General features: G+C 31.6%; 3 protein-coding genes across 4 annotated transcripts in view; 2 read left to right on the forward strand and 1 right to left on the reverse strand.

Annotated features, from left to right (window-relative positions):
* Positions 1 to 367: 367 nt before the first annotated feature.
* On the reverse strand, positions 368 to 5,525 carry LOC120424422 (uncharacterized). The gene is made up of 2 exons (XM_052711196.1): positions 5,520 to 5,525; positions 368 to 1,355 (listed from the first exon to the last, which is right to left on the reverse strand). The coding sequence occupies exons 1-2, from the start codon at positions 5,523 to 5,525 to the stop codon at positions 378 to 380; spliced, it is 984 nt and encodes a 327-aa protein (XP_052567156.1). The 3' UTR covers positions 368 to 377.
* A 311-nt stretch (positions 5,526 to 5,836) lies between these two features.
* Positions 5,837 to 21,858, forward strand: part of LOC120424425 (conserved oligomeric Golgi complex subunit 6) — a 40,616-nt gene continuing 24,594 nt past the window's right edge. The window contains exons 1-3 of one of the 2 annotated variants that reach the window (XM_039588542.2): positions 5,837 to 6,148; positions 12,177 to 13,622; positions 13,681 to 13,912. In XM_039588542.2, coding sequence (XP_039444476.1) covers positions 5,936 to 6,148; positions 12,177 to 13,622; positions 13,681 to 13,911 — 1,890 coding nt within the window. In that variant the 5' untranslated portion in view covers positions 5,837 to 5,935 and the 3' untranslated portion in view covers position 13,912. Of the gene's footprint in view, positions 6,149 to 12,176; positions 13,623 to 13,680; positions 13,976 to 21,858 lie in introns of those variants that run through there. The other variant, XM_039588541.2, reaches the window with a different exon arrangement.
* Positions 16,926 to 21,858, forward strand: part of LOC120424424 (serine/threonine-protein kinase N) — a 153,681-nt gene continuing 148,748 nt past the window's right edge. The window contains exon 1 of the mRNA XM_039588539.2: positions 16,926 to 17,650. Within this exon, the coding sequence (XP_039444473.1) occupies positions 17,630 to 17,650 (21 nt within the window). The 5' untranslated portion in view covers positions 16,926 to 17,629. The remainder of the gene's footprint in view (positions 17,651 to 21,858) is intronic.

Consider the following 21,858-nt stretch of genomic DNA (forward strand, 5'->3'; position numbering starts at 1 on the left):
ATGGTTCAATTTTCAATGTTGAAAAATGAAACATTTGTGAAACTTTATGATCTTTCCGAAAAGAAATATTTTGAAAATTTTGGAATCAAGACTAAAATTTCAAATAATCGTGATATTGAAAGTTTAGCCCTTTTGAAATGTTAGGCTACACAAAATAAAATAGAACGACAAAAACTTACGATTACATTACATACTTACCAATTCAATGTTTATAGTTTCTCACCATAAAAAAAACAAACTTTCAATTATTATTTTATTTAATAAATATTTTGAAGATAGGAAAGAACTATAAACTAAACTAAATAATTTTGAAATTAAACGTTTTCTACGAGTTCCAACAGTATCTTTGCACTTAGATCAACTTTTCGTTAAATTTGTCAAAATATAATATCAAAAGCAGAAAGTCTGCCCTTACATGTCCCCCGAGTGGAAACAATCCGACGCAGGCGTGCCTTCCTCGCGCTAATCGTACTCGGCGTGAACAGACGCGATCGCTTCGACGGGGACGCTCCGAGACCGGAATCGTCAAACGAGTGCCAACGCTTCCTGGCCGACTTGTCCGTCACCACTGGCGGCGGCGGCGGTGCCATCGCAGGAACGACCTGCTCTTCTGGCTCCACGTTGGGGCCGTTGATCAGCTGGTACGACTGCATGGACGGTTCCATGATGTCCAGCAGTGAAATTCCGGATCTGGCCAGGGTGACAACACGCGCGCGAATTTCCGCCAGTTCCAGCACCGGTTTCTCAAACTTTTCCTCCTCCGTCCAAATCATTTCGCTGAGAACTTGGGCGAAGCGGTCGCTTAAGTCGTCCGCATCCTCCGGCCGGGAGGCGGTGGACACGAGCTGCACGTTCAACGGAGCCAGCGGTGCGTTACGAGTGACCAGCGTGGCCGGTCGGTTGACGTACTCGGCCAATTGTTCGAAGGACATTCTGGCGGCGCCATCAGCTCCCAATGCGGCCGGAACGTTCAGCTGAAAGTCTTCGCCCTCGATTACGTCGCCGGCCTCGAGGACAGCCGGATCAAAGCGGTTGAAGCGTGGGTTCAGGTATTGGATCACCGCGTACGGAAGATCTTCGTAGTTTTCCGGGTCTAGCAGAACATCGTCGAAGAACATGGCCCGCAGTTCGCGAGCCGACGGCAGATCCTCGGTCGGGTGACGCTCCCGGAAGTCGATCCAGAATGGGAGCTGCCGAGCGCGAACGATGCCACAAGTGTTGTAAACGTGCAGCATCATCTGTTGAGGGAAGCTGCGCTCGTGGTCCGGAATGGAAGTGGAATGACCGGAGGAAGAATCCGGAACGGAAGTGGAGGATCCTGGGGGGAAATGATCAGCGTGATCAAAAGAGTACGACTATTTTTTATGTATTTTTACTAACCGGCTTCTGAAGAACTCATTTTTCAGTAACTTTGAATGGATTCAGGAAGAAAATGTAGCCTCAAAAAATTTAAAATCTTCACTTCCTTTCTTGTTTTTTAACGAAAGCGCGCCAAAATTAATTTAAAACTGAATCGCTGGTTTCACCAATGCACTAGGTCTATTCCCGTACCCGCAGAATTGCAGAATTTCTGCAGCTTCTGCAGAATTCTGCAGCCAGCATAAGTCACTTTTTTGCAGCACGTTCCCGTACTTTTCAGCTCGCTCTCTTCATCTCTCTCTTTTGCAGAAGTTCTGCAAGGAGAGAAGCCGCAAAACTTTTGCCTGGGTAGCGCGTTCCAGTACTTTTTCTGCAATATTGTACACAGTTGAGTGGATTTACTCAAATTGGGTATTAAAGTTTTTTTTATTGTTAAAAAAATGGATTGACAAAAATTGAATTGAAGGAAGTTTACCTTTACTTATTGTTTTATGCAACTCAACATTTTATTTAAAAGATGCTTATGCGACGACTTATGCCTAGGTAGAAATTATACATTGGAAACAATTCAAAACTTTTACATTAGGTAAAAAAATAGAAATGAGAGTTGCAGGTAAGTTCAACAAATATAATTAAAAAAAATGACGAACAAAGGTTTAATATAGAAGGGATCATAAATACATGTTTTGATAACAGACCATTTGAAGGATTTTTTATTCAGGGACATAAATAAATTATGGATGTCACATGGAAGAACAACGGTGCCGCAGCAAAATTGAAAAATATTAGAAAGTATATGAATCACAAACTCAAAAATATGGAAACACATAAATTTAGAAACTCGGAAATTAAGAAATTCATAAATAAAAATATTTAAAAAAACTAAGATTTTTTTTATTTAGAAACTAAAAAAAATAAATCAGGTATTTAAGAAATTTGAAATGCAAATTTTTATATCAGAAAAAAAATCACAGATTCAAAGCTTAAAAAATTCAAATAATTAAAAATTAAGTAATTCAAAATGTTTAAAATTGAAAAAAAAGCTTAGTTTAAAAAAACAAAATATAAAAAAAAGGTTGAAAAATATAAAAGTTCAGACCCTAGTTAAGATCTCATAAATTCAAATATTTTTAATTCGAAATAAAAAATCAAAAGTTTGAATATTTAAGAGTTTAGAACATCAAAATTCAAAATCTACAATTAAAAAATTCAAAGAAATTATAATTTGAAAAAAAGTAAAATTTGAAAATTTTGTATATAAAAAAATATTAAAAACTCAATTATAAAAAAAGATACAGTTTGTACTCTGTTATCCGAAGACCTCTTCAAAATTTCTAATCTCTAAATCCTCTAAATATGCGTTTCTAACCTAGAATATGACTCCAAAATATGTGTATTTTTTATGATTCAAGATGGCGGCAATTTAAGAATTTAAGAATTTAAGAATTTAAGAATTTAAGAATTTAAGAATTTAAGAATTTAAGAATTTAAGAATTTAAGAATTTAAGAATTTAAGAATTTAAGAATTTAAGAATTTAAGAATTTAAGAATTTAAGAATTTAAGAATTTAAGAATTTAAGAATTTAAGAATTTAAGAATTTAAGAATTTAAGAATTTAAGAATTTAAGAATTTAAGAATTTAAGAATTTAAGAATTTAAGAATTTAAGAATTTAAGAATTTAAGAATTTAAGAATTTAAGAATTTAAGAATTTAAGAATTTAAGAATTTAAGAATTTAAGAATTTAAGAATTTAAGAATTTAAGAATTTAAGAATTTAAGAATTTAAGAATTTAAGAATTTAAGAATTTAAGAATTTAAGAATTTAAGAATTTAAGAATTTAAGAATTTAAGAATTTAAGAATTTAAGAATTTAAGAATTTAAGAATTTAAGAATTTAAGAATTTAAGAATTTAAGAATTTAAGAATTTAAGAATTTAAGAATTTAAGAATTTAAGAATTTAAGAATTTAAGAATTTAAGAATTTAAGAATTTAAGAATTTAAGAATTTAAGAATTTAAGAATTTAAGAATTTAAGAATTTAAGAATTTAAGAATTTAAGAATTTAAGAATTTAAGAATTTAAGAATTTAAGAATTTAAGAATTTAAGAATTTAAGAATTTAAGAATTTAAGAATTTAAGAATTTAAGAATTTAAGAATTTAAGAATTTAAGAATTTAAGAATTTAAGAATTTAAGAATTTAAGAATTTAAGAATTTAAGAATTTAAGAATTTAAGAATTTAAGAATTTAAGAATTTAAGAATTTAAGAATTTAAGAATTTAAGAATTTAAGAATTTAAGAATTTAAGAATTTAAGAATTTAAGAATTTAAGAATTTAAGAATTTAAGAATTTAAGAATTTAAGAATTTAAGAATTTAAGAATTTAAGAATTTAAGAATTTAAGAATTTAAGAATTTAAGAATTTAAGAATTTAAGAATTTAAGAATTTAAGAATTTAAGAATTTAAGAATTTAAGAATTTAAGAATTTAAGAATTTAAGAATTTAAGAATTTAAGAATTTAAGAATTTAAGAATTTAAGAATTTAAGAATTTAAGAATTTAAGAATTTAAGAATTTAAGAATTTAAGAATTTAAGAATTTAAGAATTTAAGAATTTAAGAATTTAAGAATTTAAGAATTTAAGAATTTAAGAATTTAAGAATTTAAGAAGAATTGTGGTGCAGAGTGTACCGTATATTTTTTAATAAAATGTATATCAAATTTAATAATATAAAATATGATGTGTAAACAACGTAACATATGTTTCAGCAAAAATTGTATGGTCATCAATTATATAATCAATTATATAATCAATTATATTTATTATTTATTTGGTATAGTCTTATACCTTTTTATGATTCCTTCATTGAAAGTTCAACAAAATACATTGAACATTTTGGTTCATATAAGAATACAAATTGGTAGCACCATCACAGGTACAATTTATTATTTGCCAATTAAATTAAACCTAGTATTTTAACACATATATTTAGTCTGTTCAAAAACAATTTAAGATCAGAAATCAATCTTTAAACAATAAAACCAGACATTAAAAAATACCCCAACATCCATCAATTCCAAATATACAAATGTCGCTTCAAAAAGACTACTTAAATTTAGTAATAATAAAACATAAAATTTATTACAACTACATAATAATAAAATGCTTGATTTAACCCAACTTGCAAATTTTATGTAAGCGTGCACTCACACCAACTTGCAGTTACTTTTCAAAACGAAAGAGAAGAGAGAGCTTGCAGAAAAGTACGGGAACGGTTTTGCTGCAACTTCAGCCTCTCTCATTGCAGAAGTTCTGCCTGGGATAAAAGTTACTTTTGTTGCAGAAAAGTACGGGAACGCTCTGCTGCCGTTTTTGTGCAGAATTGCAGAATTCTGCAGTACGGGAATAGACCTACTGTTTCGGAAACTCACCACTCCAGTGCTGCCAAAAAACCAGCCGTTTACGAATCTGAAAGAAATAATCTTAAAGTACCGTCAACTGGGGCGAATCGAGACACATGGGGCGAATTGGGACAGCAATTTTAACCATGTATGAGCACAATATTTTGATTTTTCTGTTTGGTTTCGGTTAGAACAGACTCAGACCAACAAAATGTGTACATCCATTTCCAAATTTATACCATTAAATGCTCTAAACACTGCTGTCCCTATTCAGACTGTAGTCCCGATTCACCCCAGATGACGGTACAGAAAAAGCCTGCTGGTTAGACATCATCTCAATCGAGATCTCAATGGAAAAAAAAACTATAAAATCACTCGAAAAATTAGCTTCTTAATTTGACCACCTAATATACACATCGACTCAGAATCAAATTCTGAGCAAATGGCTGAACGTGTGGGAGTATAGCAAGTGTAGTGTAGTGATGTTTATCGAAAACTTGTCACTCGACTATCTCGGCGATCTCGGCACAGGCCGAACCGGAAAAGGGAGCTCTAGTCCATAACTGGCAAAAAACACTTTTTTTTTTCAAATGACTATTTTTCTGCACAAAAGCAAAGAATTGATGAAACTAATAGTCAGAATTGTTCAAAAGACATCAGATTTCATTGTTTTGTACAAAAGGTTTTGAAATTGTGCTTAAAACTAGGCTTAACATATTGAAAAATTGTGAAAAATTCTAGACAGCGGGTCCAATAACCCGCATAGTCATGAACTATATAACTACTTTATGACAAATGGTTAATGGTTGAAGTACCCTACAAATCTGAATTTTCAGTTTTTGCTTTTTGGGTGTTTTTTATTACCCCTGTCTCACGGCGGTTTCAAAAACACCCAAAAAGCAAAAACTGGAAATTTGGTTTATTGAGAAAATTTTAAATTCAGACGTAGGTATTGAACATTGATTTAAGTTTTGGTCACCCTACCAAAAAAGCAAACTGTTTCACAAATGGCAACACTGCCGCTGTCAGCTGATTTGCAAACGTCAACACGCTGCGCTGTCATCAGTAAATTTGTTTTCATTCTGCGCAAACATCAAAAAAGTGACCACGAATGCAAAGTTTCAATATTCCCGTTCAAAATTCCATTTAAAGCCTTCGAACTCCGCCGGAAACGATGTCGGAGGAAGCAACGGCAGCCGCGGGAGTGCCCCCGAAGGAGGACTACATCCAGAAGCGGCTGAACAAGATCTTGGAGAATCGAATCGACTCCGACCGGGAAACGCTCGATGCGCTGACGGATCTGTCCCAGTTTTACACCGAAAATACGCTCCAGTCCCGGCGGAACCTGCGAAGCCAGATCGAGCGGAGGAGCCTGGCGATTAATGAGGTAATTTTAGAGTGAATTTATGCGATTTTGAGGAACATTTTTGTTCTGTTCTCGTCATCAAAAATATGTAAACATTGCAAGGGGAATGTGGGGTAAAGTGGGGGTACTTGAGCAAAATTAAGAAGATTTTCAGTTCCAACACGCAAAACGGACACTAGGTATAAATTCCTAATTTTTAGTATTTTTTGAACTTATGTTCTAGCTTGTCAAATTATACCTAAAAATTAGTATTTTTTTCTTCCTAAAATTTAGGATTTTTTTAGAACACTGAAGTACTTCTTAAAAATTCCTAAATTTTAGTATTTTTTTAGTTCTAAAATTGCGATTCACGTTTTGACAAGTCAAAACAAAATAATTTCGTGGCTGTGAGTTGGTGTTCCGCAGTGCTGCTGAAAACTTAGGAACTTTGGCAAGGTAAGTTTTGTGCAGGAAGAAAAGTGGTTCTCCGGTTCTGCACGGAGAACGGAACCCGGAGCATCCTTGTTAGAGGAAGTGTGGCTCGCGTGCTTGTGGAAGAGGAGGAGGAGGAGGACGGAACCTTCAACTCCCGGCGGAATTAAAAAAGCCGCCTCTTCCCTCTCGTGCTCTGGAGGACGGATCTCGGGACGGATATTTGCGGAAGAGCTGGAAAGGGGAAGTATAAACGGACCCCACCCGTGGGGATTGTGCGACCGTGGCGATTGTGTGAATGAAAAATTGTATCGAGTTTGAGTTTAACGAACCAATTTTTATCTTTTTGTGATTTGGTTGGACGTTGCGGGTGTGTGTATGTATGCGTTTATGAAAGTGCGTTTGTGAAAGTGTTCGTGTGTGTGTTCGTGTGTGTGTTCGTGTGTGTGTGTGTGTGTGTGTGTGTGTGTGTGTGTGTGTGTGCGCGCTCGTGTGTGTATGAGAGACTGAAAGTGAGTGGGTGGGGGTAGACGAAGAGAAAGAGAGAAAGAAAGAGAAAGTGGGAGAGAGAAGAGGAGAGGGAGAGAAAAAGTGGGAGAGAAGAGGGAGTGAAAGAGAGCGAAAATGGGAAAGGGAGAGAGAAAGTAGAAAAGGGAGAGAAAGGGGGAGTTTGTGAGAGGAGGCTGGAGGGGAAGAGCGAAAGAAAATGTGGGAGAGAGATAGGGTGAGGGTAGAGGAAGAGAGAGATAGGAAGTAAGGGAGAGAGAAAGTGGGAGTGAGAGGGGCAAAGATGAAGAAAGAGAGAGATAAGAGATATAGTTGGAGAGAGAGTAGGAGATGGAGAGATAGTAGGAGAGGGAGAGGTAGTAGGAGAGGGAGAGAGAGTAGGAGAGGTAAAGAGAAAGTGGGAAAGAGAGAGGTGAGAAAATATGGGAAAGAAAGAAAGGGAGAGAGGGTAGGAGAGAAAGAGAAAAAGTTGAATTGAGAGGAAGGGAAGAGAGAGGTAGCAGGGAACAGGAAGAGCGAGAAAATAGAAAGAGAGGGGAGAGAGAGAAAATTTAAAAAATCTCTAATTCCAAACATTATAAAAATCCAAAAAATCTTATATTCTACAATTCCAAATATTTAAAGATTAAAATGTTGAAGTTGTAAAAATATTAAAATATTAAAATAATAAAAGATATTTAAAATAAATAAATATTGAAAAATTAAAGAACTAACATATGATATAATATTATACAAAATAAGAATGTTAAAATATTCAAATCATTAAATATTTATTTTAGGTAAGTACATTTATGCTTGTTGTGTTTTATGTAAATAAAAATATTAATATCATTTAAAATTTTGTTTTTCTTCTGCCTGCATAGCTCTTAGAAAATACCTAATTTAAAAATTAAAATATTGAAATATCAAAATATTAAAATATTAAAATATTAAAATATTAAAATATTAAAATATTAAAATATTAAAATATTAAAATATTAAAATATTAAAATATTAAAATATTAAAATATTAAAATATTAAAATATTAAAATATTAAAATATTAAAATATTAAAATATTAAAATATTAAAATATTAAAATATTAAAATATTAAAATATTAAAATATTAAAATATTAAAATATTAAAATATTAAAATATTAAAATATTAAAATATTAAAATATTAAAATATTAAAATATTAAAATATTAAAATATTAAAATATTAAAATATTAAAATATTAAAATATTAAAATATTAAAATATTAAAATATTAAAATATTAAAATATTAAAATATTAAAATATTAAAATATTAAAATATTAAAATATTAAAATATTAAAATATTAAAATATTAAAATATTAAAATATTAAAATATTAAAATATTAAAATATTAAAATATTAAAATATTAAAATATTAAAAAATATTAAAATATTAAAATATTAAAATATTAAAATATTAAAATATTAAAATATTAAAATATTAAAATATTAAAATATTAAAATATTAAAATATTAAAATATTAAAATATTAAAATATTAAAAAATATTAAAATATTAAAATATTAAAATATTAAAATATTAAAATATTAAAATATTAAAATATTAAAATATTAAAATATTAAAATATTAAAATATTAAAATATTAAAATATTAAAATATTAAAATATTAAAATATTAAAATAATAAAATATTAAAATATTAAAATATTAAAATATTAAAATATTAAAATATTAAAATATTAAAATATTAAAATATTAAAATATTAAAATATTAAAATATTAAAATATTAAAATATTAAAATATTAAAATATTAAAATATTAAAATATTAAAATATTAACATATTAAAATATTAAAATATTAAAATATTAAAATATTAAAATATTAAAATATTAAAATATTAAAATATTAAAATATTAAAATATTAAAATATTAAAATATTAAAATATTAAAATATTAAAATATTAAAATATTAAAATATTAAAATATTAAAATATTAAAATATTAAAATATTAAAATATTTAAAATATTAAAATACTAAAATATTAAAATATTAAAATATTAAAATATTAAAATATTAAAATATTAAAATATTAAAATATTAAAATATTAAAATATTAAAATATTAAAATATTAAAATATTAAAATATTAAAACTTTAAAATATTAAAATATTAACATATTAAAATATTAAAAAATTAAAATAATAAAATATTAAAATATTAAAATATTAAAATATTAAAATATTAAAATATTAAAATAATAAAAAAATAAAATATTAAAAAATGAAAATATTAAAATATTAAAATATTAAAATATTAAAATATTAAAATATTAAAATATAAAAATATTAAAATATTAAAATATTAAAATATTAAAATATTAAAATATTAAAATATTAAAATATTAAAATATTAAAATATTAAAATATTAAAATATTAAAATATTAAAATATTAAAATATTAAAATATTAAAAAATTAAAATATTAAAATATTAAAATATTAAAATATTAAAATATTAAAATATTAAAATATTAAAATATTAAAATATTAAAATATTAAAATATTAAAATATTAAAATATTAAAATATTAAAATATTAAAATATTAAAATATTAAAATATTAAAATATTAAAATATTTAAATATTTAAATATTTAAATATTTAAATATTTAAATATTTAAATATTTAAATATTTAAATATTAAAATATTAAAATATTAAAATATTAAAATATTAAAATATTAAAATATTAAAATATTAAAATATTAAAATATTAAAATATTAAAATATTAAAATATTAAAATATTAAAATATTAAAATATTAAAATATTAAAATATTAAAATATTAAAGTATTAAAATATTAAAATATTAAAATATTTAAATATTTAAATATTAAAATATTGAAATATTAAAATATTAAAATATTAAAATATTAAAATATTAAAATATTAAAATATTAAAATATTAAAATATTAAAATATTAAAATATTAAAATATTAAAATATTAAAATATTAAAATATTAAAATATTAAAATATTAAAATATTAAAATATTAAAATATTAAAATATTAAAATATTAAAATATTAAAATATTAAAATATTAAAATATTAAAATATTAAAATATTAAAATATTAAAATATTAAAATATTAAAATATTAAAATATTAAAATATTAAAATATTAAAATATTAAAATATTAAAATATTAAAATATTAAAAAATTAAAATATTTAAATATTAAAATATTAAAATATTAAAATATTAAAATACTAAAATATTTAACTTTTAAAAAATTAAAACATAAAAAAACTAAAATATCTATAAAAAAGATTAATTTAATATTTAAAATATAGATACATTGCAAAAATAAAATATAATTTAAATTTCAATATTTATTTTTAGGTGAGAACATTTATGAAATAGTTGTGTTTGATATAAATAAAAAGATTAATATCATATAAACCATTGTTTTCTTCTGCCTGCATATCTCTTGGATAATACCTAATTTGATCTTTGATTATTCTTAAGTATAAGTAATTTTCGATCCCTCACGTTTCTAGAAAATACCTCAAATTTAGGTATTTATGCCTAAAAATTTGGAATAATCATGGTCCGCCATCTTTGATTATACCTGATTATCAATAATTTTGGATCCCTCACTTTTCCAGAAAATACCTCAAATTTAGGTTTTTATACCTAAAAATTTGGAATAATCATGGTCCGCCATCTTTGATTATACCTGAATATCAGTAATTTTGGATTCCTCATTTTTTCTGAAAATACCTCAAATTTAGGTATTTATTCCTAAAAATTAGGAATAATAATGGTCTGCCATCTTGGATTATACCTGAATATCAGTAATTTTGGTTCCCTCACTTTTCCGGAAAATACCTCAAATTTATGTATTTATACCTAGAAATAAGAAATAATCATGGTCCGCCATCTTGGATTATACCTGAATGTCAGTAATTTTGGATCCCTGACTTTTCCAGAAAATACCTCAAATTTAGGTATTTATACCTAGAAATAAGGAATAATTATGGTCCGCCATCTTGGATTATACCTAAATATCAGTAATTTTGGATCCCTCACTTTTCCAGAAAATACCTCAAATTTAGGTATATATACCTAGAAATAAGGAATAATCATGGTCCGCCATCTTGGATTATACCTAAATATTAGTAATTTTGGATCCCTCACTTTTTCTGAAAATATCTCAAATTTAGGTATTTATACCTAGAAATAAGGAATAATCATGGTCCGCCATCTTGGATTATACCTAAATATCAGTAATTTTGGATCCCTCACTTTTCCAGAAAATACCTCAAATTTAGGTATATATACCTAGAAATAAGAAATAATCATGGTCCGCCATCTTGGATTATACCTGAATGTCAGTAATTTTGGATCCCTGACTTTTCCAGAAAATACCTCAAATTTAGGTATTTATACCTAGAAATAAGGAATAATAATGGTCCACCATCTTGGATTATACCTAAATATTAGTAATTTTGGATTCCTGACTTTTTCTGAAAATACCTCAAATTTTGGTATTTATTCCTAAAAATTAGGAATAATAATGGTCCGCCATCTTGGATTATACCTGAATATCAGTTATTTTGGTTCCCTCACTTTTCCAGAAAATACTTAAAATTCAGGTATTTTGGTTCTACAATTATACCTAAAATATAGGAATTCTCGTACTAAAACGCTATTAGTAATTTTATTACTAATAGCCGATTAGTAATAAAATACCTTATTGCAGTCAGGTTCGATTATACCTAAAAATTAGGAATTTATACCTAATGTCCGTTTTGCGTGAAAAATTAAAATTTGTTATTATGATTTTTTTCTAAATAATTTAATAAATATTTAACACTGAATATTTAATATGTTTTAAGGAGTTTTTTTTCGTATAATTTCTGGAAAAAATAACACTTCTTTTCAGTGTCGAAAAATGTTCTTTTCAATGTGAAAAATATTCAAAGTTCAACAAATTCTGAATTCCGAATAATATGAAACTCATTTAATGCAGCAAAACATATTGACAAAATTTATTTAATATTTTTTTCATTTTTTTTTCAATGTTTCTTAACAAGATTTTTTTTAAAGATTTCGATTTGAAGTGAATAAAACATAAATTTCAATCAACAGAACTTCCTAGCCGCATTCCGTGAGGTCAAACTGGCCCTGGACGATATCTGCGGGGACATTGACGCTGTCAGCGATTCTGTAGATAGCATGAAAAACCTTCTCAGCAGTACGGAAGCTCAGCAGAAAGAGCTCATCCAGCAGGCTAACACACTGCAAGAAGATAACAACAAACTTTTACTGCAACAACGGATCGCAACGGGTTTTCTATCACGTTTCCAACTGTCCGTTACGGAACATCAAACGCTGTACGGGGCCACTCGGGATGAGCCGATAACGGCGGAATTTTTCAACGTTCTCGACCACGTCCAGTTGATTCACGCCGACTGCCGGACTCTGCTTCAGAGTGGCTATCAAACGGCTGCGCTCGATATCATGGAAGAGATGACTCTGCACCAGGAAGCGGCCCTGGAACGGCTGTACCGTTGGACGCAGAGTCACTGCCGAAACGTGGACGCCAACGAGATTGGGATGTTGGTGATCCAGGGGATGGCACGGCTTCAGGAGAGACCCGTCTTATTTAAGTACGTTATTGATGAGTATTCAACGGCTCGGCGATCGGTCGTGGTGAGAAGTTTCATCGATGCGCTGACCGTTGGAAGTTCGAGCGCGAAGCCGATTGAAATGTTGGCCCATGATCCGAAACGGTACATTGGAGATATGTTCGCTTACATCCATCAAATTTTGCCGGTTGAAAAGGAGAACCTTTTGATGTTGGTTAAAATGTGTGATAAAGATATAACCGAGCAGATCCAACTGGCTATGACGACCATTTCCGACGGAGTTTGTCACCCGCTGAAAGTTCGAGTTGAAACAATTTTGAACTCTGAAAATGACACAATCGTTCTGTACTCGATCTCCAATTTAATGCGGTTTTATCAAAATATCATCAACAATGTCGTGAAAGGTGGTCAGCTTGAACAGTGCATGGTTGAGCTGCAAGCTCATTCGGAGACTTCATACCTACGATCACTCACCTACCAAGTCAAACAACTCTTAACCGGACCGAACGAACACAAACTTGGTTTGGAACCTCCATCAACGGATTTGGTACCGTCCCTCAGTGTTGGACGTCTCCTGAACCTTCTGAAAGAAATCCTATCCGTGGCCAGCATGGTCGAAGGCAGCCAATCCGACATCATCAAAATCGTTTCCTGCGTAATCGACCCACTTCTTCAGTCAATCCAAGAATCGGCTTCACACCTTCCGACCACCGACATGGCCGTCTACCTACTAAACTCGCTGTATCAAATCGAAAGTGTTTTAACCATTTACGAATACATGGAGGAACGACTGGAACGTCTCCAAGCCCAATCGGACGCCCAACTGGACACGCTGACATCGGAACAGGCTTCCTCGCTGGTCGCAAATCTTAACCTTGGCCCAATCTACACCGTTCTACAGAGCAGTGCATCGCAGATCGAACAGCGTCATCTACAGCTGTTTATGGTATAAAACCCACCAATAATTCCCCAAACACAAACTTCCAATCTCAAAATCATTTTAGTCCAAGCTCGACAGCTTCCTGGAGATGCCGGAAATACTGCTGCTGCCGCAGGTCAACCTGTTGCTCAGTGGAGTGCACCGTGCGACGGTGCAAAAGCGTTCCTTCAACGTGATTGTGGCCATCTACAAGCAGATTTACGAGCGCATCCACGACCCAGCCGGTGGGTTCGAGCGGCCGGAGACGGTCCTGGCGAAGACGCCCGAACAGGTGGCGGAGCTGCTGTGCGGTTGAGGTGGGTGGTTTTAAGTTCCAGGTGCAAATATAAGATACAGATTATCAATATTAAAATGTCTTTAGGATAAGATTTATTTATGCCGAAAAACAAAACCAAAACCAAATTTATTCGTACTGTAAAAATCTATCAAATCATTTACAAAATTGATTAGCGCATTCCGGCGTAGCAACGTCACGAAATTTTACACTTTTTTTTTTAAATATGTCTCGTATGATATCAAAACCTGTCCCAAACTTAAATAATATTACCGAGATTATTACAGATTTTGATTGGAAATTGAATTTTCTACAAGTAGTGACTATAGAAAACTAATTTCAAGTCGAACTTTTCATTTGCCACATCAATCACTCCGTGAAACTGCAACGGAATGAGAAATATCGAAATTATATTTTTTAGGCTAGCATTTTTTAGGCTAGCATTTTTTATAAGGAACTACTCATGCCATAACAAATTCAAAGACATTCAAAAATTAATTTAATAAAATCTCTTAAAAATTTTCGCAGAACTTTTTTTTTTGTTTGAAAGAAAACATGCATGCCCATTTTGTTTTTTAAAAAAACACAGTTTTTCTTAACAAATTATTTTCAAGGACGTTGAAAACTGTAACTCCCAGAAATAACCAAAATCGACTTATAAACAGCCCAAAGAACTGGTAATATATAAAAATGAAAAAAAAACCGCAGAAATTCTTGTTTGTTTATGAACCAATTTATTTTCAAAGAACTGTTCATGTTGAAAAGAATGCAAAAGATCCAAGAAATAAATTTAACCATGTTCGAAACAGTTCAAAGAAATGGTCATGTTTTAAAGAATGTTAAAAATACAGACTTTTTTTGAGCCTATTTTAAACCTATTTTAAAAATTGTTTGTTTGCAAAAAACTCCGTAGTAACTGTTCAATAGGGCGAATCTGCGTTTGTAAACAAGCAGTCTATCCCCCTCTTACTTTACGTGAACTGTCACTTGAGCAAAAGAGATAGACTGCTTGTTTACAAACGCAGATTCGCCCTATTGAACTGTTACTACGGAACTCAAAAGATAAGCGATGTTTTTAGACGGAATAATTTCAAAGGAATGGTTATAAAACTCCCAGAAATTCATAAAATCATTTTTTTTTTCAAACTGTCCAAAGAACTTGTCACAGATTTTTTTTTTTGCTGTGAATCCAATTTATGTTTAACAAATTGGTCATGTTTGAAAAAAGGCAAAAAAAACAGGTACCTACCAGGGATTTTAGAGGTACCAACTAATTTTAAATAAGTGGTCATGTTGAAAAGAATGCAAGAGCTCCTAGAAATGAATAAAATCATCTATTGCGCAATTCTCACTAACTTGGACTTCGCACTAAATTATTGCTATCGATCGCACTATTGCGACTTGTCAAACTGGCTTGGGAAATTTTAATTTTCTCAAAAAATGATCAAAGGGAGCCGATGTTTCTCACCTGTCAATCGCAATTTTAAAGTGCGAATGTCCAGTTTGGTGGAAACTGCGACTGGAAATGTAAATAAACAACTGCTGGTTGCCTAGTTTTTAAAAAATTTGTTGTCAAAAGTGCGAGAGAAAAGTGCGGGCCAAATCCAAGTTACAGTGCAAGGATCAATATTTAAGAGCCAAAAGTACTAGTGTTTTTTTTTTCTTTAAAATATTTTTTTTGTATACCTTGCCTAATGTAATATAACTTGGAGGAAGCTTTTACGAAAAAATAAATATGTGTCTACTTATTTTACTAATTTTAGGCATGTTTTGAACTTTTTAACATCATGGAGACATTGATTTTTTTCTGTAAAATATAAAAAAAAATAAAAATCTCATATTTTTTAATGTTTTTTTTTCCAAGAGCATAATAAAGATAGTTTTTAGCATTTTTAGATACCGTCATCAGGGGTGACATTGGGTCTGGGGGCTTGAGATTGGGTCATACAAATTTCAGCTTTTTTGTATGACCCAATCTCACCCCCCAGACCCAATGTCACCCCTGATGACGGTACTAGAAAACTTTGGTTTTTGTTGAAACTAAGGCCTTTTATTTTTTTTTATTTTAGCGTATCGTCTCTGTAGTTTAAAATAGATTTCAAAGCGTTCAATTGGAAACGATTCTATAAACATATAAAGTCATAGGTCCTAAATCTATAAAAAAACATTTAAGTTTAAAAAATAATATCTTGCTAGCTGTAAACTGAGCCGTTTATTGATTGATTCTCGACCAATTTACGAATTATCAAATTTTTGAAACGCAAAAAATCAATAAAGTGTCGGATTTCGCGATGGCTCTTACGACTTATAGCAAACTTACCAGAGATATGTTCGCGGTTATCAACAGCAGTATTCCTCAGGGACAGCCTGGTTTGGGATTGAACATTTTTAAGAAATATTTTCAAAAAAATCCTCAAATAACCCACTTTGCCCCAGTTCCTTATCCAAACCAAACTCACCACTCGTATCACACCCCTCGTTTGACATCTCTCCCAGAAACGTCATCCGAAAAATTTGTTGTTGACGTTTCTCTTCGGGAACGCGAACGAAAAAACAACAAAAATTCCAACGCAAACTGTCATCGCGTCGCACTTTTGTTTTCCACGGCGGTAAGTTGCGCGCTTGTGTGCGTGCGGATGCGATGGCCGTGCCCCTCGCCAACACGCACACACGACCGACCGCGGTACAACGGGATTGCTGCACGGTGGGAAAAATGACGCAATTTTTTTTTATGTTAAGAAATTAGGAACAAAAATTTAAACAACACATTTTTAAACGCATTATTAAACTTGAGAAAAAAATTTGTTGGAAATTTTGCCAACCAATTTTTTCCAACTGTCATCCGTGACTCAAACAAACCTCAAAAAAAGAAACACACATAAACAAACCCGAGTGACAGAGAGAGAGCCAACACACAGAGTGGGAGCGTTCCTTTGCACAATCCGGTTCAGTTTCCATTCATCGTTGGTGGTGTGTGAAAGTGCTCTGGATTTCGCTGTTCGTGCGTGTGGTGTAAATTCGCGGCGTTCCCGACGACTCTCTTTGTGTTGTGATCTTCCGGTTGGCGCTCCTCAGTGTGGTCACATCCGGCGGTCCGGAACCAGTTCCGTGTCTCGGACGTCGCGATCGGGTTTCCCAAGTCTCGACGACGGTTGTGTCTCTCTTCTGTTGGTGGTGGTAGATTCTCCGTGTTCCGACACGCAGACGTTTGTACGGTCGTCGTCGGTATTGGTGCGACCCCGTGGAGGAAGTGGCCAGTGTTGAGTTGTTTCAAGAAATTCCGTTCCACGGTTCCGCGATCTTCGTTTTGTGAATTTTGCTCGTCGGGAGTGTGATTTGGATCGAAGGAACCTGTGCCGCGAGTGAGCGATCAAGTTGCGATCGTCAACAATGTTGAGCAAGTGCAGCTTCCAAGAAGTGGCCTACTGAGATTCATGAAAAAAGGGGGTGATCCCAATTAAAAAGTAGTGACCAAGATCTAGATTCCAAGTGACAACAATAATTGGCCTGCTGTGTGACCAACGAAGAGCGAAAATAGAGTTTGTGTCCCAATTGTGTATGATCTGATTCAAGGATCGCGATCAATAGAGAGTTTGACAGTGAAGGAATTCGGTCCCCGTGTTCTGCGGTGTAGTGTTGATCCTCCCGTGTCTCTTCTGGCCATCGCACACAACCAGCCCAGGCGACCAGACATCGACGGCGACGACGACGACGAACGGAGCGGAACTACAATCTCAAAATGGCGGACTCTTATTATCAGGTACGATCGCGACGACCGCGGCCGTGTGTGTTGCGCGCTCCGTGTAGTCGACTCTGTAGTCATCAACGCAACGCAACGCACATACACACACGGCCAACTTTGATGCGAAACAGTAGTCGGAAGCCAACTATTGCAAAAACAACAACAAAAAAAATCGCAAATAATAACACCTATGAGAGATCTTCCCCTCACTCATCTCTTGCTGATCGTTGGGTCTCGAAACCGGACCGCGGGGCACCGAAGAAGTGAGTGGGTGAGACAAGGTGGGCGCGCGCGATCGTTGATCTTCAAAAAAGAACGCAGAACATATTTTTCGCACGACTTGACTGTAGTCTGTAGTCTGAAAGGAATGGAACGAAGTGGCGGCGAGAAGATCGTCGGAAGGTTGAAGGTCTCGGCGACCGTTGCTGCAACACCTTGTGAGATGGTCAGATAGAAAAAAAAGTAGGCGAAGGTGACGGAGATTTTTTCGACGGTTAGATGAGAACTTTTTGGGGAGAATTTGGGAGATTTCGCAATTGTGGGTAATTTTTGACTGAATATTTGCTAAATTTGTTTATTTCTTTTAAATTGTCAAAAATTGTTCTGTAAAAATTTGTTTTTCTTATCAAATTTATCATATTTTCTCACCTTTGTCAAATTTCTCTTCTAGGTCTTGTTGGGTTAGCCACAAACTACGTAATCAATCTCACTAGGTTTTTTGGCCAAATTTTCCCTAGTTTTTGTTTAATTGCATTTGAAGAACCTTCTGTTACCAAGCGGTTAATGAAAAGGAAATAGTTGCAAGGAACACCAAATCTCTATGAACCAGCCATTCACACAAGTTGTAAAATTGTTACTTCGGTAAATAAAATGAATTGAATTGAATTGAAAAAAACTACGTAATCTCTAGTTTATTCAAACAATTCAAGCAAAACAATGTAAATGAACCAATGTCGAAGTGTAAACAAAAAAGTCTATCATGCTCACGTCAGTTGACGTTTACATTAGTAACGACATGTTCACACTTCGACATTGGCCCAAATACATTGTTTTGCTAGAATTGCACCTTCTCATGTCACCAAAAGACGATTTCGATCCTAAGATCTTTTGGATGCACGCCTGCTGTTTACATGTTTAATTATTACTCGGGACTTTTGGTTATATTATGTGCTCTATTTTTTTTCATGGTCAGATCTCTGTATTATTGGACAATACCGGCGCCTTCCCTAGAGGCCTGTAATTTAACGAATGGAATGAATTGGAGTCGAATACTTTAATTTGCAAATAAAATGCATTTTTTTAAATGGCTCAGAGCATTATTTTTCTCTAAATCTTTACCCTGAATTGCTTCGTTAAAAACCTGATTTTTTAGAGTTTGCCCAGATGATATTGACAAAATAAATCTTAGAAGTCGTAAATTGCAAGATAAAGGGTGGCGACTCAAGTCGGGAGAAAGTCTGGAATCTGCTAAAATTCGCAAAAATCGGAAGAAAGTTCAAGTAAAAAGATGGGAATTTCATGCAAACTTATTTGAAAAATACTTTCTAGTTCTTGAATATTGTTTGATTTCTTGTAAAACTTTAAAAACTATTGCACTGAAGAGAATGAAAGGAATTTTGAAGACATTAAAAATTCTAATAGAGGAGCGGCCGTGGCTGACTGGTTACGGTGTTCGCTTTGTAAGCGAATGGTCCTGGGTTCGATTCCCATCTGCTCCCAACGAGAAAGTATAGGAAATATAAATCTTAAAACTCTAAACATGAACGAAAAATCAAAGTCGCTCGAGTCGGGGTTCGATCCCCCGTCCTCTGGATTGGTAAGCAAAAATGCTAACCACTAGGCCATCACGGCTTGGTGAGTTATGACTGGAATTAGGAATACTGTTACTATCAACTATATACGCGCTGGGTCCGCTGGGTCGTTTGAATCCGATTGGTGTAAACGTTCTTGTGGGGCTTGTCGATAAAGCTGAAGTACCTCGCGCTCGGCTAGCCAGCGTAGAAATGGGTCAACGAAGCTCGGCAGAGCTAACACCTTCCAAATGCCTATGCGAGTTATTTGCATGTATAGAATGTAGATCTAAAAATACATGGAAACAACTCAATTTGTAAGAAGCGGCCGCGTGGTCCCGTTTGGTTGGTTGCACACACACACACACACACACACACACACACACACACACACACACACACATTAAAAATCCTAATAGCCCTTTTAATTCTCAGAATTCATTGATCGGAAAAACTTAATTAACAAAATAATGCCTTTTTTCTAGCTTTTTGAAAATCAAAAGCAATGAAATTTTCATTTACAAAAATGTGTTTTAGAAATTGTTTTTTCAACCAAAATTGCATAAAGTTTACCTTTGAAATTAAATACCAAAAAAAAAATGTGTAAGCGATTTTCTCGAAATAGCGTGTTGATTTACGATATTAGATGAATCAAAGTGGCTAAAATTTTGGGTGAAGACGGCCTTTGCTTTTGAACAAAGTTTTGAGCCGATTTGGTCAAAACAGTGTTGAGATATCGTGGCAATCATAAAACCAAATATCTTCAAATTTATTTTGTTAATATATGATGATTGTTCAATATATTTTAAGTCTGTAATTCTGTATTTTTTCTTCTGATTAAAAAGATTGAGTGATTCCTTGAAGAATTTTTTCAACATTTTTTGTCAATTTTTTTCCGAAAGATGTATTTTTTTTAATTTTTTTTCGATTGGTTGATACCAATTCTTGTATATTTTTATTGTTTTATTTGGGTAAGAAATGCCTATTTTTTAAATTATTGAGTAGTCGGGAATTTGAAAACGTGATTTGAGTGGCCACCCTGAAAGTGAGATTTTCAAAACCACCCTAACCATGAACCATCGTAATTTTCAACATTTGCAACAACTCTTCTGAATACACCAAAGCTTGTAAACGTCGTCTTTTTTCGGAAAATCAATTTCCAAATTGCGATCTTTGGTTTTTTTCCGCTATGGCTAACTATTACTTGAAATGATTTTTTTTACCACGCACGGAAACTTTAAAAACTGGTTTTGGAAGTATGCAAACAAACTTTGCTTGTAAAAATAAATAAAATAACTGATTTTAGAAGGAAAAAAATGTTTCTTACATTCGGCCACCGATTAACCCTCTACTGCCCAATTTTTTTTCGAAAATTTTCATTTTTCCCGTGTTTAGGAGGTAATTTTGAGCAACTTTTGTTCTACGAAAAACTTTACTTCTCTTGTTTTATGTTTTTCTTGTTTTATTTTTAGTATTTTAATTTGCATTTATCTTGTTTAGTTTATTCTTGTTTTTAGTAGTGTTTGGCCTATTCTACCACGTAATATGATTACATTTTGCCTATCTAATTTTTTACGTTTTTACAGTCAATTTTTCAATTTTTTGCTTGTTTTCACATTTTCTGCTATAGAATAGCACCATCATCATTTAAGGTGAAACGTGAAGGCAATCTTGACTTCATATGTATTAGTGCATTTTGATAATGTTAGTTTGATGATCATCAAATAATGTGATAATGTTAGTTCGATGACGTCACTGATGAATTAGTATTAGTGATTCCGTATAGTGGTAGTAGTGTACGCAAAAATTCTCGCTTCACATTTCAAAAGAGGTTTTGTAGAAATAAGAACATGCTGGAATATCATTTTAAAAATTTAAAAGAGGCTAATTTTGTATGATGGTAAATTTCCATTATGGAATTCTTTAGAAATCTTTTTGATTTTTTGAATGGATTAACCCTCTACCGCCCAATTTTTTTTTCGAAATTTTTTATTTTGCCCTTGTTTAGGAGGTCATTTAGAGCAACTTTTGTTTTACGGAAAACTTTACTTCTCTTGTTTTATGTTCATCATGTTTTGTTTTAGTATTTAAATTTGTTTTTACTTTGTTTAGTTTATCTTTGTTTTTGGTAGTATTTGGCCTATTCTACCACCTCATATCATTATATGTTGCCTTTCTAATATTTTCATGTATTTACAGTCACTTTTTCAATTTTTTGCTTGTTTTTTTTTCATTTTTTTTCTCTGGAATGGCACCATTATCATTTAAATTGTAAAAAAATACGTAGAGGCATAGTCTGGGACACTACAAAAATTACTGCATACTTCTTTTTACTTAAAATATAGGAAACAAGCTCTTCCCGGCAAACTTCGTCTTGCCCTTTTTAATTTTCCTGACGTTTAATGCTTGTTTGCTAATTCAGCCTCCTGTGATCAA

Source organism: Culex pipiens, chromosome 3 (genome assembly GCF_016801865.2).
Source record: "Culex pipiens pallens isolate TS chromosome 3, TS_CPP_V2, whole genome shotgun sequence".
Lineage (NCBI taxonomy): Eukaryota > Metazoa > Arthropoda > Insecta > Diptera > Culicidae > Culex > Culex pipiens.